The sequence below is a fragment of the Anarrhichthys ocellatus genome, unplaced genomic scaffold (genome assembly GCF_004355925.1).
Source record: "Anarrhichthys ocellatus isolate YVR2014 unplaced genomic scaffold, GSC_Weel_1.0 scaffold3, whole genome shotgun sequence".
NCBI lineage: Eukaryota > Metazoa > Chordata > Actinopteri > Perciformes > Anarhichadidae > Anarrhichthys > Anarrhichthys ocellatus.
Window position 1 is genome coordinate 10,010,598 of NW_022280033.1, and position 14,446 is coordinate 10,025,043.

General features: G+C 41.1%; 1 protein-coding gene across 1 annotated transcript in view; it reads right to left on the reverse strand.

The window, feature by feature from the left end:
- Nucleotides 1-2,134: 2,134 nt before the first annotated feature.
- loxl4 (lysyl oxidase-like 4) overlaps nt 2,135-14,446 on the reverse strand; it is a 23,512-nt gene continuing 11,200 nt past the window's right edge. Inside the window, exons 8-15 of the mRNA XM_031878157.1 lie at nt 9,634-9,788; nt 9,385-9,552; nt 8,802-8,964; nt 8,461-8,704; nt 7,292-7,407; nt 6,834-6,970; nt 3,842-3,953; nt 2,135-3,752 (exon numbers count right to left, since the gene is read on the reverse strand). Coding sequence (XP_031734017.1) covers nt 3,682-3,752; nt 3,842-3,953; nt 6,834-6,970; nt 7,292-7,407; nt 8,461-8,704; nt 8,802-8,964; nt 9,385-9,552; nt 9,634-9,788 — 1,166 coding nt within the window. The 3' untranslated portion in view covers nt 2,135-3,681. The remainder of the gene's footprint in view (nt 3,753-3,841; nt 3,954-6,833; nt 6,971-7,291; nt 7,408-8,460; nt 8,705-8,801; nt 8,965-9,384; nt 9,553-9,633; nt 9,789-14,446) is intronic.

Sequence of the window (14,446 nt, forward strand, 5' to 3'; positions counted from 1 at the left end):
ACATCTAGAAAATGTTACAGACAGTCTTCTTCAATTTCTAGGAGGACTCTCCCCTTAGATTTTGTTTGGGTGAGCCTTGCCTCGCTGTCCGACAGTTCACATCTTACTTGTTTCTCCAGTGTGTGTCAAGTGTGTATCTGAACCAACTTGATGTCTGTCTATTCTGAAATACAATATACTAATACATCTTCTGCTCCTGCTACTACTGCTTGCGAATGGGGCTCCTGTGGCAAAAAAGTGAACGAGGACGACAAAGCCGTTGAGTGTGAAGTCTGCTTACTTTGGTTTCACATAAAATGTCAGTAGGTTACAATCAAACTGTATGAAGTCCTCGCTAACAACGACAGCTGCTCCTGGTACTGTTTCTTCTGTAAACGCGGAGACAAGACATTTCGACTGCAACTAGTGGCTATCCAAAGAGACCAACTAAATATGCAGGAAGCAATTGAAACTCTCTCAGACAACACCAGTGCAAACACGACTGATATTGTGAAGCTGCAAACTGATTTACAAACAACAAACACCAGGATAAACTCACTGAACAAAGATTTTGTAAATATAGTTGAGCGGATGGAGGAGGAACTGAAAAAGCCCAGATCACACAGCCAACTTGCCGCTGACCTCAAGACTGAAGCAGAACATATATCGGCATCTAATGCACTAGCTACGGCCAAGATCAACTCACTGGAAAACATCACTAGCAAAATCAACCCTACACAACTCACGTCAGTTGCCCAAGACACAAGAAGTCTGAGAGAAGGTTTAAGGGTCTAAAAACCATAAGCCCAGAGTGCTTGAGTATCCAGTTTGGACAGATTAGATCGTAACCCACAAATTATCTCACATGTATCAGAGCCGGTGGAAGGAAAATGCTACATATAATAAAGCACCTTCTATCTTCTTGACGCAGAGGAAACACACAATTCAAGACATTTTGTCGCCAACAAATATTCTGCAGCGCCATGTTTTAGCAGCAAGAAGGAGGCAGGAAGCAGCGGACAGTTTAGTATGTGATACATTTTTATTGATTCACAGTAATGATGAATGGATTGATGATTTGGTCTTTAACTGAAATTTGCCTCTGACTCAGCCAGTGACTATCCACAGTTATCCTCACGTTCCTCCATACACAGGCACAGATTACTTTTTGTAGGAGTGTAGGCATCACAGCTAAAAGCAACCTAAATCACATCACATGAAATATTATTTGTTTTTTCTTTAGATGAGGTTAAAGTCCCTGAGAGCACAGCTTTCTATAAATATGATTGTAGATAAGCACCGTGTAGCTCACACTCTCAGCTTTAAAGACAAAATAAAAGCATAACTGGCCATGGAAAACAATGTCCCAGTGCTATGCCTACAGCGTGGGTACAATACAGTAATATGGTGAGAGTGGTTAGTATGAACCAACTTAAGATATGGAATGGCATATAATTTTAAATAACACAAAGAACAGACCGTAATATGTCAAGAGCAACTGTACACACGCAGAAAAATAAGAAAAGCATCTCAACAAATACTCATTTTAGACTTTCAGATCCTTCTTCTTACATTAGTGTGTCCAACAGTTTTGAGTGATAGGGCTGAATGTGTTTGTGCATGCACCTATTCTTTCTAAGCCTTCTTCGTGGAGTCATGAAGGCCCAGTGAGGAGGAAGACTAAAGTAATTTAGTCTGCAGTTGATGACTTTGAGACTTGTCCTTTCCACAACGTGTCCTGGAAACTGGCCATTAGAAAACCATCTTAACAGGTTTGACCACTAAGACATTAAGCCAAACACATCAAACACATGAATGGGGTAAAACAACATGATTAACACAAGTTCCATGTTGTAAAGACAATGGAGTTGCATCATTGTTTGGTATGGAGTTAACACGTTAGCAAAGAAAGTGTGGAGGGATGCAGTATATTATAGCAGGCCCAGCTTTAGTAAAAATAAGGCCCCTGTTTACTGTGTTGAAGCGTGAATTTAGGAGTTTATTTATTTTTTATATTTTTTTCTCCCAGACAAACTTGTTCTCGTTGGGGAGCTGAAAATGTCGGCTTGTGGTCTCTGTATGGCTGCCTACAAAAAGGCAACTCTGGTAGTAAAAAGTGTCTGCATAATTCTTTCTCCAAACTTCATCCCTTTGTCTCTTTCTGTCTTACTTTCTCAATCTTTCTTTCAATCGCTGTCTCCCTCACTAAATCTCTCAGAATATAAATCTCAGAATATAAATCTCTCAAACTTGTATTTTATGTAAAGATGGAAATCCAGATTCTCGCTCTTTCTATGATTCCTTAAGTAACAATTCCATAGTGTTTCTTTATGAAGCACATACTATAGCCCTAACCTTAACCGTAACCTTATGTCTAACCCAAACAGACGTAATTAAAAGGTTTTTTATATGTTCTCAAAACCCAGCCTGCCTGCCCGCCACAATATTGTGGTTTTGTCAGGCCGTTTTTTCCTCCCATCAGAGAGGCTGGAAGAGAAAAACTGTACAGTTACAGTTGTTTTAATAACTAAAATGAATCAACAATTATTCATATGATTCATGGGAATGTTCTAATACTATGTCCTGTATGAAATAATTTTCCCTCTCTGGTTGGTAACGTCAGAAAAACAAAATAAATATTCAATATTGTTAAGCGCTAGGTAAGAAACTCTTTACTGAGCATGCTGTGTATGTGTGAAATCCATGAATAAATAATGTTGCAGCATAAATAGTACATTGTATATAAAAACAAAACAACTTGTATTTCACTTTCTGAAGAGTTTTTAGATAAATGCCCTAAGAATTCAATTTGGTGGCTAATTAAAAAAAGAGTATGGGGGCAAAACTAGAATACTGATGTTTAAAAGATAAAGTGCTCTGTTTAAAAAAATAATTTGACCTGTTCTTACCTAATCTAGATGAGAAGCAAAACATCGTAGCATAACTACACTTTTATAAAACAATGATTTTGTTAAAACCAAAGCAATGATAAAATATCTAATTAACTGTTAAAGAAAACTACCCAAACTGCATTGTACAACACTGTTCACCTGAAACGTAGTGAGGTTGATATAACGACATACACTATTGTTAAAGAGCACCAATATTGAAGTAATGTAAAAGCGCAACAGTTACAAAATTCAACAATTTGGGTAAAATAATGGCAACAGAGCAAATAATTATTTGCTACATGTGCATTAAATCCGTCTTTTGCAACTGAAATTACGCAAACTCACAATATTATAAATTTTTTCTCTGATTTTCATATCTTCTAGATTGGAAATGAGATTTCCCAGCAGCACCGTCTTCCCCGTTGTCTTTGTGACAGATCAGTTGTAGCGACATTAAGGTCATTCATGCGTACACATTTTGAATAACTAACTTAAATTACTAGTCGTCCACATTCACAAAAATCTGTATAGTATGAATCAATATCCAACTTAACTTAACTAACATGTTGAGCCATCTGGCAACTGTTCCACTCTTGTTGTCAATGGAGTGTCTGCAATGGTCACTGCTGTGATATGATGTGCTGATGAATATTTTATCCACATATGCCAAGGAGATGATCAGGCGACATTTTGTATGTTGTCTGTTATTGTGGGTCCTATGGTCCCAAGGGCCTGGGGCCATTGACCTCAGCCCATCCTGAGTAGTCTCTGGGCCCCATTGGAAGGCCTTTGCACTGGGCCCTCGGATGGGTTACACAAAGTTGTTGGTAATTTGCCTCTGGTGCTCAAACAGGTCCTCAATCTCTGCACTGTATGCATCACCTATAATGGAGAAAAGAACATAATCAGTGACAGAGGAGGGGAGACGTTAAGATAAAGTGAGGGAGAGGAAAAGGCTTTTCTGTCCTCACCTGCATGACATCCATACATGTAAGCTCTGTGGCCATCGTATTTGCACCGACATCTCATGACATTGTTCATAAAGTCAGACTCAGCCATGTCCATCGAGGGGTTGATTTCCACCTGCAAGACGACAGGATACCAACGATTTAATGTCACAATGTTTCTGACCTCATGACTTGCAGCTGCATACTTAATCAAACAAACATTCATTAGGAAATGGGAGAATTTATCACTTTGTTGTCCTCACTTTCATTGAATACTGTATCTCCAGCAGGCACATGGTCAAACAAGGACTAAGTCTCCCCTCACTGCACACCGAGAAAGCCATTTGAAATAAAGAGCAGTTGGATGTAAAATTGTTAGAGGGCCTGTTATTAAACAGCACCCGTGGCTGGTATTGTTTTTATAGTCAATCCCTTTTTCGTCTATAAAAAGCTGGATGACTTTTCCATACAGTATTTCTATTTGAAAAGATAAATACGCTGAATGATGACAGCTACAGTAAGCATATGGACTGAATAACATGTGGTGGTAAAACATTTGCTTTTACCATGCAAAGCACGAAACATGCTGATAGATCTTTAAGGAAAGCTTCATCGTAAAATATTTTATTACTTGTATGAAAACATGTAACAAAGACACTTCTGCCCACACAAAACACGATAACTGGCTGCATAAGAGGTTATGCAACTTTACAGCTGAAGTTCATGGAATGTGGTTGCTCCTCACACCAACATAAGTAATAATAATAGACTGAATTGGACTGAAATTGATGTCTGTTGCAATAGAGTAGTTATGCATAAGCATGTTTGTAAGTCTGAAATACTCTGAGTGCTGCCATATACCATACTAATAGTCTGTCATTTGCAGAGCAGCTCCATAACTGCTGATACAACCATTCTGTTAATCTGGTCTGGTGATAATACTGAAGAGCCATTTACTCTAATAGCTGCTCTGTAAACTGCTACACCCAATTTAAGTACATGTTACAAACAGCTACAGGGAGAACGAAGGCAAACTACACACAAAAAAAAGGCAGAAAACCAAAAAAAACTTAGTGAATGCACAAAGGCTGTCTCTTAATTTTTCAGGGTAAATTACCATGTTGGACCAGAGAGGAGAAGAGGACCAGTTCACGTAGAACGTGTTGCTCAGTGAGAAAGTGGCAATAAAAATAGGGCAGGAGGAATTCCTTGGTGGCAAATTAGCTGTTGCTAATGGAAGGGGGGACTCGCTGCTCTTTGACTAAAGGGAGGCAATAGTTCATTTGGGTAATTGGTCTGTTTCATTAGCAGTGGGTTGTTCAAGGGTAGGTCTGCTGAATCCTTCAATAAAGTTCAGGATCAGAGAAGTCAGGCATCATCTGCACTTTACTAGATCAATGAAAGAACCCAGTTGAGAGCTGTCGCATTAGATGTTTGTATTTTTCCAATTCAGCAGCCTTGTTGAATAACTAACTTCCTGCTTGGCTTTCTTGTTTCTCGTTCTTCTCAGTTAACTTTGGTTTTGTACCCTTAGTGCTTTTTCTCCTCAAATGACCCTGACCTTTTCACCTTCAGTAGCTTTTCCAATTTTGTTCTCCCATTCTGTGCTCTATCATTCATTCCTTCTTTCCGCCTCAACATTGTGCTGTAGCAATGTACGACTTTATAATTATACCCCGCTCAACATGCTTAAAATACATCTAGTCAGCACATGAATTTATGCGTATATATGTGTGTCACGTGTTGTTACGAGTAAATTAAAAAAATCCATCTTCAATAGAGAGTAGAGAAGTGTAATTACAAAGACTGAGAATGACCTCTCAGACAAACAGGGTGACAGCAGTAATTATCAGACACCCAGTTACACTGTAACCAATCTGCCACAGCTGGGATGTAATTGTCAGCATAAGATCTGAGAACTGCTGCGTACATGGTGGGATCAGTAGTCTGAACTGGAAATGGATGATAATGGGAGATGGAGTCCTTGATGTGTTTTAGTCTAGCTGCCACAATGACTCGACTGAATGACCTGGGTCAAAGTAATGACAGACAGAGGCATGGTTGAGGTGATGACTGTGATGATGGAGGTTGAGAGGTTTAACTGAAATAGATGGAAGTCAACATTAAGATCCTGTGAACCTCTTTCTCATTAACTAAATCTTTGGCCTTAAAGCTAGGGCTGGGAATCGTTCATCGCAAATGTAATGATTGGACGGGATTACAGTCTTGCAACAGGTACCAGAATTTTTCTTATTTTTGTCCGAACATTTGATTTATTGATTGCTGTCGGGTATAATGATAATTTCAACAAAAATGTATTTTAAGTTGATGACCAACCCGAACTTTATCGGAAAAGTTAGGGAAATATGTCATATATTAATCGTATATTCGATTTCTTGAGAGTTAGATGAGAAGATTGATACCACTCTCATACCTGTACTCTAAATATGAAGATACAGCCAGCAGCCAGTTAGCTTAGCTTAGCACTAAACTGGAAATAGGAGGAAACAGCTAGTCTGGCTCTGCCCAAAGGTAACAAAATCCACCGACAAGCACCTCTCAACCTCACTAATTAGCAAATTATATCTTGTTTGTTTAATGCGTACAAAAACATAAGGGTATAGACTTCACGTCACGGTTTGACGAGGGGTTATGTGTCGGACTATTTCATGGCTTGGTGCAGTTGGAGTCTTATCATCCCCATAAACTTACAAGGTAACTAGTGGAAACTCTAAAGGACACGACAGGACACCAGACTCCTCACCGCACCTAAGCTGCTTGGAAGTTGTGTGTAGTGCTAAGCTAGGCTATTTGGCTTCTGGCAGTAGTTTCATATTTACTGTGCAGACATAAGAGTGGCATAGATCTGACTCTTTGCAAGAGAGAAAAATGTCGAACTATTACTTAAAACACAAAGTTAATGGTGATTGATTTACGTGACATGATAAAAAAAATACTTTGAAATGTTCCCAAACTACAAAAAGGGAGAGAGGGGAAATATAAAATGACTTGTGACCTGGAAGATGTAGTCTCCTGGCCGTACATCTGTTACGTCGACCCACTGACAGTCGATATCGTGCCGATACGTATCCCAGCATCCCACAGAGATACCCTGATCACCCATATTATAGCAGGAGAACCGCTTCTGGAGTCCTAACACACAGACACACACCAACATCATTATCAATCACAACATCAAAGCTCATTTAATGCCAAGCACTCCCTGTTATTTCTAAGAGCCTTCAGCTTTCTGAATTGCGTCAGACTACATAGGAACTCTGTTTTTTCAAATGCGCTACTTCATCCATGATATAACAAGTAAATGGAGAGTGAACAAATAACAACAGCAGTGATATAAAACATTAACCACAAAGTAAAAATTTAAACAGCAGTAGCTGAAATATTGATATTCATTTCCTGTCACTAATGGGAAAGAGTATTTCACTGGGACTCATGAATAGTGGTGAACATTACCGTCGGGGCAATACGTGTCCTCCAGACAGAAACTGGCCTTGTGTCCCTCTGCAACCCTCGTGCCATTCAGAGTCAGCAGGTCGTAATGTGTGAACACCTCGATACTGTGGTAGTGCCTGGGATGACAGAAGGGAAAGTCCAGGTGAGAGTGTGTGGTATGTGTGCACGTCTATGAGTGTGTGCATTTACGCTAACTGAACACTGGCTCCCTATGGCTCGTATCCTCGTGACCTCACTGCTTGAACATGAGCGTGGGTGTCACCGTAAAACCTCTCACAGAAGCTTGTTTTAGCCGCAGCTTGGTTGAGCTTTTGACTCGTTCTGAGTGAATAGAGGGCTTTGAAACACACATCTATAGCTCTGATGTGTTGTTGTAACAAACTGAAATGGACCTGATTGTACATGGGCTACCCTGTCCTTTGTATTACACAGACCTGTGGTAACTGGATTGGTTCAGCCGTCATTTCCACAGACATATGCTGCAGGGCGGCTAATGAATCTGGAGAGATGACATCACTGTCTCAGGCCACCCATTACTTACTGGGACACATGTCACACAGCCAACACTGTGGGCTTCAAATGGCTCCTTCTTCTCTCATGACGACAGACCTCAAAGTGCTCTCGTCATCTGACAAGAAACTAACTTACTGAGAGCAACATGGGGATGTAGAGTGGAATTTGTGAAGAGTAGATCTGAGGACAAACTTTTGTCTATTTACAACTGACGGACAAAACACAGCCTGAGTCCTGGCGACGGACAAAGGCTCTTGTGTTTTTAATGCCTGTGCTGCATACTACCTGCGGCCCCCTCGCCTAACCCTGTGTGCACTGGCACAGAGATCACGCTTCAGCTTGTTTTCTTTTCTGGTAGCAATTGAATGCAATTAAATTAAATATAACTCAAATTACTAAACGTGGAGGGAGTAATGTCATTATTGCACGTTAAAGCAATTTTGTACAAGGAACAGGTGTTTGTCACTATATTTTTGATATATTAAAAACCACAGCTCACCTGTATCCAGGACACTCTAAACCAGTTTTCCCAAAAAACACTTTTTACCACAAGGGCAACCACAACATCCCACTTATAGTAAGTACGTAAACAGTTCTTTCCATTGCAACATCCTAAGCAATGTAACAGCTCCATGAACTCCTGTGGGATGCTCTACCTGTGACACTGGTGCCATGTCCAGCTCTCTCTTGTTGCTTTGGGTCTGAAATCGGAGCGACCCATGTTCATAATGCGGGAGGAGAAGCGCAGCAGGCGTCGGTGCCCATAAGGCCAGTTCATCCTGGCAGCAGACGAGGACAGACAGTTCTCCTCATTGGCACAGGTCAGCAGGTGGAGGGGTCGGTCCTCCAGGTAGGCTGTCTCCTGGACCAGCTGGGCGTCCAGAACGAGGTCAGGTGCCGCTGAAGCAGGTCAGATGGGATGGGGTTATGTTAGGATTCAACCAGGTATAAAAACAGAGGAGAATCCGGGGAGCCTCAGGAAGATGGCTCGACTTACTGTCTGAACAGCTGACCCCAGCGGCCTTAGTTCCACCTCCACGAGGACAATGGACATGGTTGTTGCGACGACACTGTTGAATAGAAAGCTCTGTGCCCACACAGTGAGATCCACTGAGAATCACATCAGCTGCATTTGGCTCACCGGGCCAGTACCAGGTCTCCTGTCAGAGGAAGGGCGTGGGGGTGGAGTCACAGGACATAGACAGCTTGTCAGGTTTTCTATCAATGAGCAGTATCATAGCTCATTGTCTTCCAGAGTGAATACAGGGGCTGTGACTATGGATTGGCCTCCATGTGTTTCATCAATACCTCAGACACTGCTGATGGGATTTTGACAAATTTTGGAGGAATGATACCCCTGAACAAAATGACACTAATTAGTTTAGAGATGGGAGTGTTACATTGTTTGTTGATTCAGGACATCATGCATCATCCATTTAGATACTGATTATCAGACATTGATAAAAAAGTTATTCAAAATGACCCAAATTAAGGAGTGGCAGTACAGTCAGAGATCAAAATGACATGCTTGCTGCCACCTTGTCAGTTATGAATGTAGTGGTTGTCAGGGAGGTTGTTACCTGATGAGCACTGGCAGCGAAGCCCAGGCCGAGCTGTCTGCATAACACCATGGCCTCGTTGATGCCCCAGTTCTCACTGCAGACAGAGCCCCAACGCTTACGACCCCCAACCTCCATCAACACCTCCACACGGCCTTCTGATGGGACTCTACCGCCAACAAGTCGTGCCTGGAAATCCATTAAGGATTAAATGGGTGATGCTTTATCAGTGAAAGCTGACGAGTGTCTGTCTTGTGATATTTTTCATACCTTGTTCTCCATTCCGGTCTTAGGGACGTTACAGCGCACTGAGGCGTCCTGGCTGTGTTTGAATGTCCACGGTTGGACTTCCTGGAAGTAGCAGTCTAGGATGGAGCGCTCTGACCCCATACACTGGACACTGTTCATATGGATAGGTCCTGTTCCTGAAGAGGGAGGAGGAAAAGAGGTAGATTTAAAGACTCTGCTGACAAAAATAAAGCAGGGAAATACAATATTTCTTGTGCACCGTTTTAGGCCACCCAACGTAGACACAAAGGCATTAGCAGACTTTATCACGCAAAGGAGCACACACACACACACACACATGCAAGGCTCTGTATTTCTTTCACATGAATGTACTTTCTCTATTTTAGGGTCATACCAACAATGAAAGGTTCTTATCTGTCATGACACAATGCTCCTGCAAGCCAAGCAGCAGCCCCACCAACATCTACTTTAGGGATCTGTCACACCTCATTACCACCATTCTGTTGCTTCGGGCACAACAACAACTACAACATGGTGTGTAGTCCACCACCCTGGCTGAGCAAACAAGGCAAAATCTGTGGCAACAAAATGAAAGACTTTCACTCGTAGTCGTTTGCCATTTAAAACCAGATAATCTCTAAACAGCATAGAAGATGGTGGAAACAAAAAGCAAACAGCTGCTGCCATAAAGACTGCAGTAAATTAAAACACAGAACTAACTATGGCTTCAGTGTTTTCCTATAACAAAAGGCACAAAATGAAAACCTGGACCGAGGCAGCATTGAAATAAACACAACCAAAACCACAAAAACCAGGGGGAAGAGAGAAAAAACAAGAAAGTAGGGCGAGAAGGAAGATGACTGACGGTAGCAACCAGATTGCAGCCTATAACCCGATCTCTCTCTATGCTGGTTTTGGTAGATTGTAGGCCTGCTTCCATACTGGTCACAATGCATGGGTTCATACGTATGAAAAAGACACATCGAAACCACTTCCGCCTCTATCTGCAGCGTAAAAGCTACAAACTCCCACTGTTTAACTTATCAAGACAAACACGGGGCCCAGTTCGGGGATCCTCAAAATGAGCAGTGACATGCTGTATTTAAGTTTACACACACACACACACACACACACACACACACACACACAGTGGCAGTCAGGATACTTTACTCCCTTATGTAAGTATAGTACTAGTAAGTATAGTAATCAACAAAGGAGGTCTCTGTACTATAACTCACTGATGGTGATGATCAATGTAATGATGATGGGAGTAAGAGAGTTATTATATTATAATATTACAATATTTTCTTCACTTTAATTCTATTTCAATTTCACAAATGATCAAATCATGAACTTCATCATAAAAGATTGACAGACAGATACAGCTATGAGAGCAACATTCAGGCATAAAATAAATGTGGTAGCTTAAATTTAGTATTTAAAAGAAACGGATTGAGCTTAATTAACATATAATTTAAATTGGCAAATGCCACAGATCATTTGGACAGATTAGAAAATGTACTTAAGGGGATGGAAAGAGGGTAACATAGGTCACATTCTTGTTGAAAAATAATATAAATAGTTGGTTGGTGGTTACAAGGGAAACCCTGTTCTTTTCCTCTCTGAAATTATACTCCGTTTTAGGCACATTAATGTAGTCTGAAGTTTTTCTTTCCATGGAACGTCTCTCTCTATGCCTCTAACAAAAACTCTCTGTCATCAGTTAGATCTGTTTCTTAGCCAAGTGCTAAAATCATGTACGTTTGTAAATAGATTTGCCTGTCTGTGTGCTTTTAGATGGCAGAAGCCAACCAGCATCAACATAATGTTTCCTTTTCCTCCATCATCAGGAGCTGGATAACAAGGGGACGACCTCGCTTATCCCAGAGGGGGATACTCTGCATACCACCTGTATACCGCAGGTAGGTGCATATGTGCAAGCAAGTGTTTCAACATATCTGATATATGAGATCACATTCAAAACACGGATCTCTGACTGGCAGACTGTTAACCTCCCTCTCCAGCCAAACAGCCAGTCGACCACAACCTTTATCACATTTGGTCATCATAAATAATCCAACGAGCCTCTGTGGGGTCTCGTTGCCCCGCTGACTGAAGAAAAGATTTTCACATACTGACAGAAATAAGTTATATTTTAAATGTAATTCAGTTTGATGTGAATAATATAATTATTATTATTATAATCAATGCTTTTTGAGATTAAACATTGCACAAAACTTCATTTTAATCAATCCACTCTTTCAGGAAGTCGTTCTCAGTGAGGGTTTGTTTGATCAAAGAGTCTATTTTAGACCTTTTCCAACGACATATAGCTCTATGTTTATGTGGCCTTCGAGCACATGGAAAATTATATGTCAGTAAAATGTCTAACAGGCTGCATGTTATAGAAAGGAAGCTATGAGAAGACTTTGAAGTCCAATCATCCTGCAATAGCAGTGTATATGTAAGTTTAAGACAGAGACGGATAAAAAGGGAGAGTACTGTGTGTGTACACAGTACCCTGCAGCGCATAGCGAACACAGCTGGAAGGATCATTGGTGCCTCACTCCCCTCACTCCCCTCCCTGCAGGACATATACGACACTCGCCTCACCCGCAAAGTGACCATGATTGTGCGCGACTCCAGCCACCCCTCACACAGTCTCTTCAGCCTCCTGCCCTCTGGGAGAAGATACCGGAGCCTCCGTGCTCGCACCACCAGACTCTCAAACAGCTTCGTCCACCAGGCTGTTAGGAAGCTGAACTCTCTCCCTCCTCTCTTTTAAGACTCCCCATGTCCAACTGCTGCTAAATACAGATTGATAGTTTTTTTGTTCTTTTTTCTCTTATTATATATATATATATATATATATTGTCTAAATGTTTTTTTAATCTATTGCACAGTATTCACTTTATATGTTTATATGTTTATATGTTGGACTAGAGAGAAACGTCTTTTTAACTCCCCTGTATGTCCAGTACATTGTGGAATTGACAATAAAGCAAACTTTGAACTTTGTGTGTGTGTGTGTGCGTGTGTGTGTCTCTGAGAGAAACGATAGCATGTACGTATATGTATGTGAAGTTGTTTATGGGCCCTTTTATTGTGCAAGCACAACGAGAAACGCAAAGTGGTAGGTCTCGGGACTGTGTGGCTGTCTCCAAGCACACCTGCTATTTTGGTTTCTGCATGTGCACAGTGCAAATGGGCTGGGTGAGGGTGGATATACGTAGATCAGAGGGTGTGGTGATTCTTAAGTACAATCTCAGCCAGTCATATCACTGGTCTCATCACTGTGAAACAGCTCTGCAGATCACAGGCACAATGTGAATATAGAGCACCACAAATCTGTGGCCAGAGGCAGATCGTGTGTTTTTTTTTAAACACTTAATTAGCACAATGATAATAGAAGCATATAATACAACAAAGCGCTTTAGAAGATTGAATTAATTCAATGCTATTTCAGTTGCAATTTGACTGTATTCACATTGTACAATTTTGGAGAGGAGGTTGTGACGTGCCGGATTAATAAACTCTGGTAATTATACCAAGTTATAGCCGACCAGTCGGATGTGTGTAGAGCGGTTATTCTGTAGCAGCCTGTTGTCGTTTGCGTGTCATCTTATCGAGGTGAACAACGTGGACGCTGTGCGTATTGGCACTGCACTCTGGCGCAGCACTTACCAACATATCTGTCTTGATGCCTTCAGATTTAATGAACTGAAAGAGCGACTTTTCCTATAGTATAAAGCAATATTCAAATACTCTTTTAATAAATAGATAATTGCAGATGGTTTAATTATGTTACTGCTTTATCCATATTAAACCAGGAACAATGTTTTTTGGTGCCGATTTAAATACATGGTTCAACTCATTTTCCACCAAAACACCAGCAACTAGTTGTGGCCACCTCTATGTGCCTTTCCTCCCACCTGTGCACCATGAGCTCTACACTAGGCATCAAAACACTGCACAGAAGGGCATAGACAATTTTAAGATCATGAAAACCTGCATTTCCAGAAGCAAGACCGGAAAAATATGAGGCATGGTCATTTGTGAAACCAAAGCCACGTTTTGTTATAATTCTGAGACTGATTTTATTACATACACACAACCGTGCAAGATATACAGTACATGTCTTGCACATATATAAATGTAGCTTCGTGATCAGATCAGGGAAAACCTATTTTAGGTCTAAAATTGAAAGCTTTTTGGCCCCTCCTGACAATTAAACACCTCTCTGCCTCAGACTGCTGGGACCACGATGAACCTGAATTTAAACAATTAAAAGTGGTGATTGAAACCAGACGGCAAGGGGTGTGAAGCCTGGTGCCTCAGAGGAGCCAACTAAACCAGATTTTAGTCTTGTTAGACTCATCAAAAATAAAGGTAGCATAACACATCATCGACAGAAAACCCAATTTAAGAGGTTGAAAGGTAAAAGGGACTAATCCAACACATACAAAAATACCCTATGATCAACTGGAGAGCTAAACCAGCAGACTGTCATCCCACATTTCATCTCAATCAGCATGATTAGAGACTACACCCAAGCCTGAGGCATGGGGAAGCCGTTTTCACATCTCATAAGGGTGGGGACACCACTGGCGCAGCTGGATAGTGACTTCAGTCTGTGCATCACCAAAGCCGGAAAATTGAAATCAAAGGAAAAAAACCACAGAACTCAGTGAGTGACTAAAAAACTTGCTTGAAGCTAGCAAGATTATGTCTGTGGCTTTAGTAACCAAATGCCAACGTAAACCACCATGGCTTATAGTGTTACATTTTGTGTGTGTGTGTGTGTGTGTGTGTGTGTGTGTGTGTGTGTGTGTGT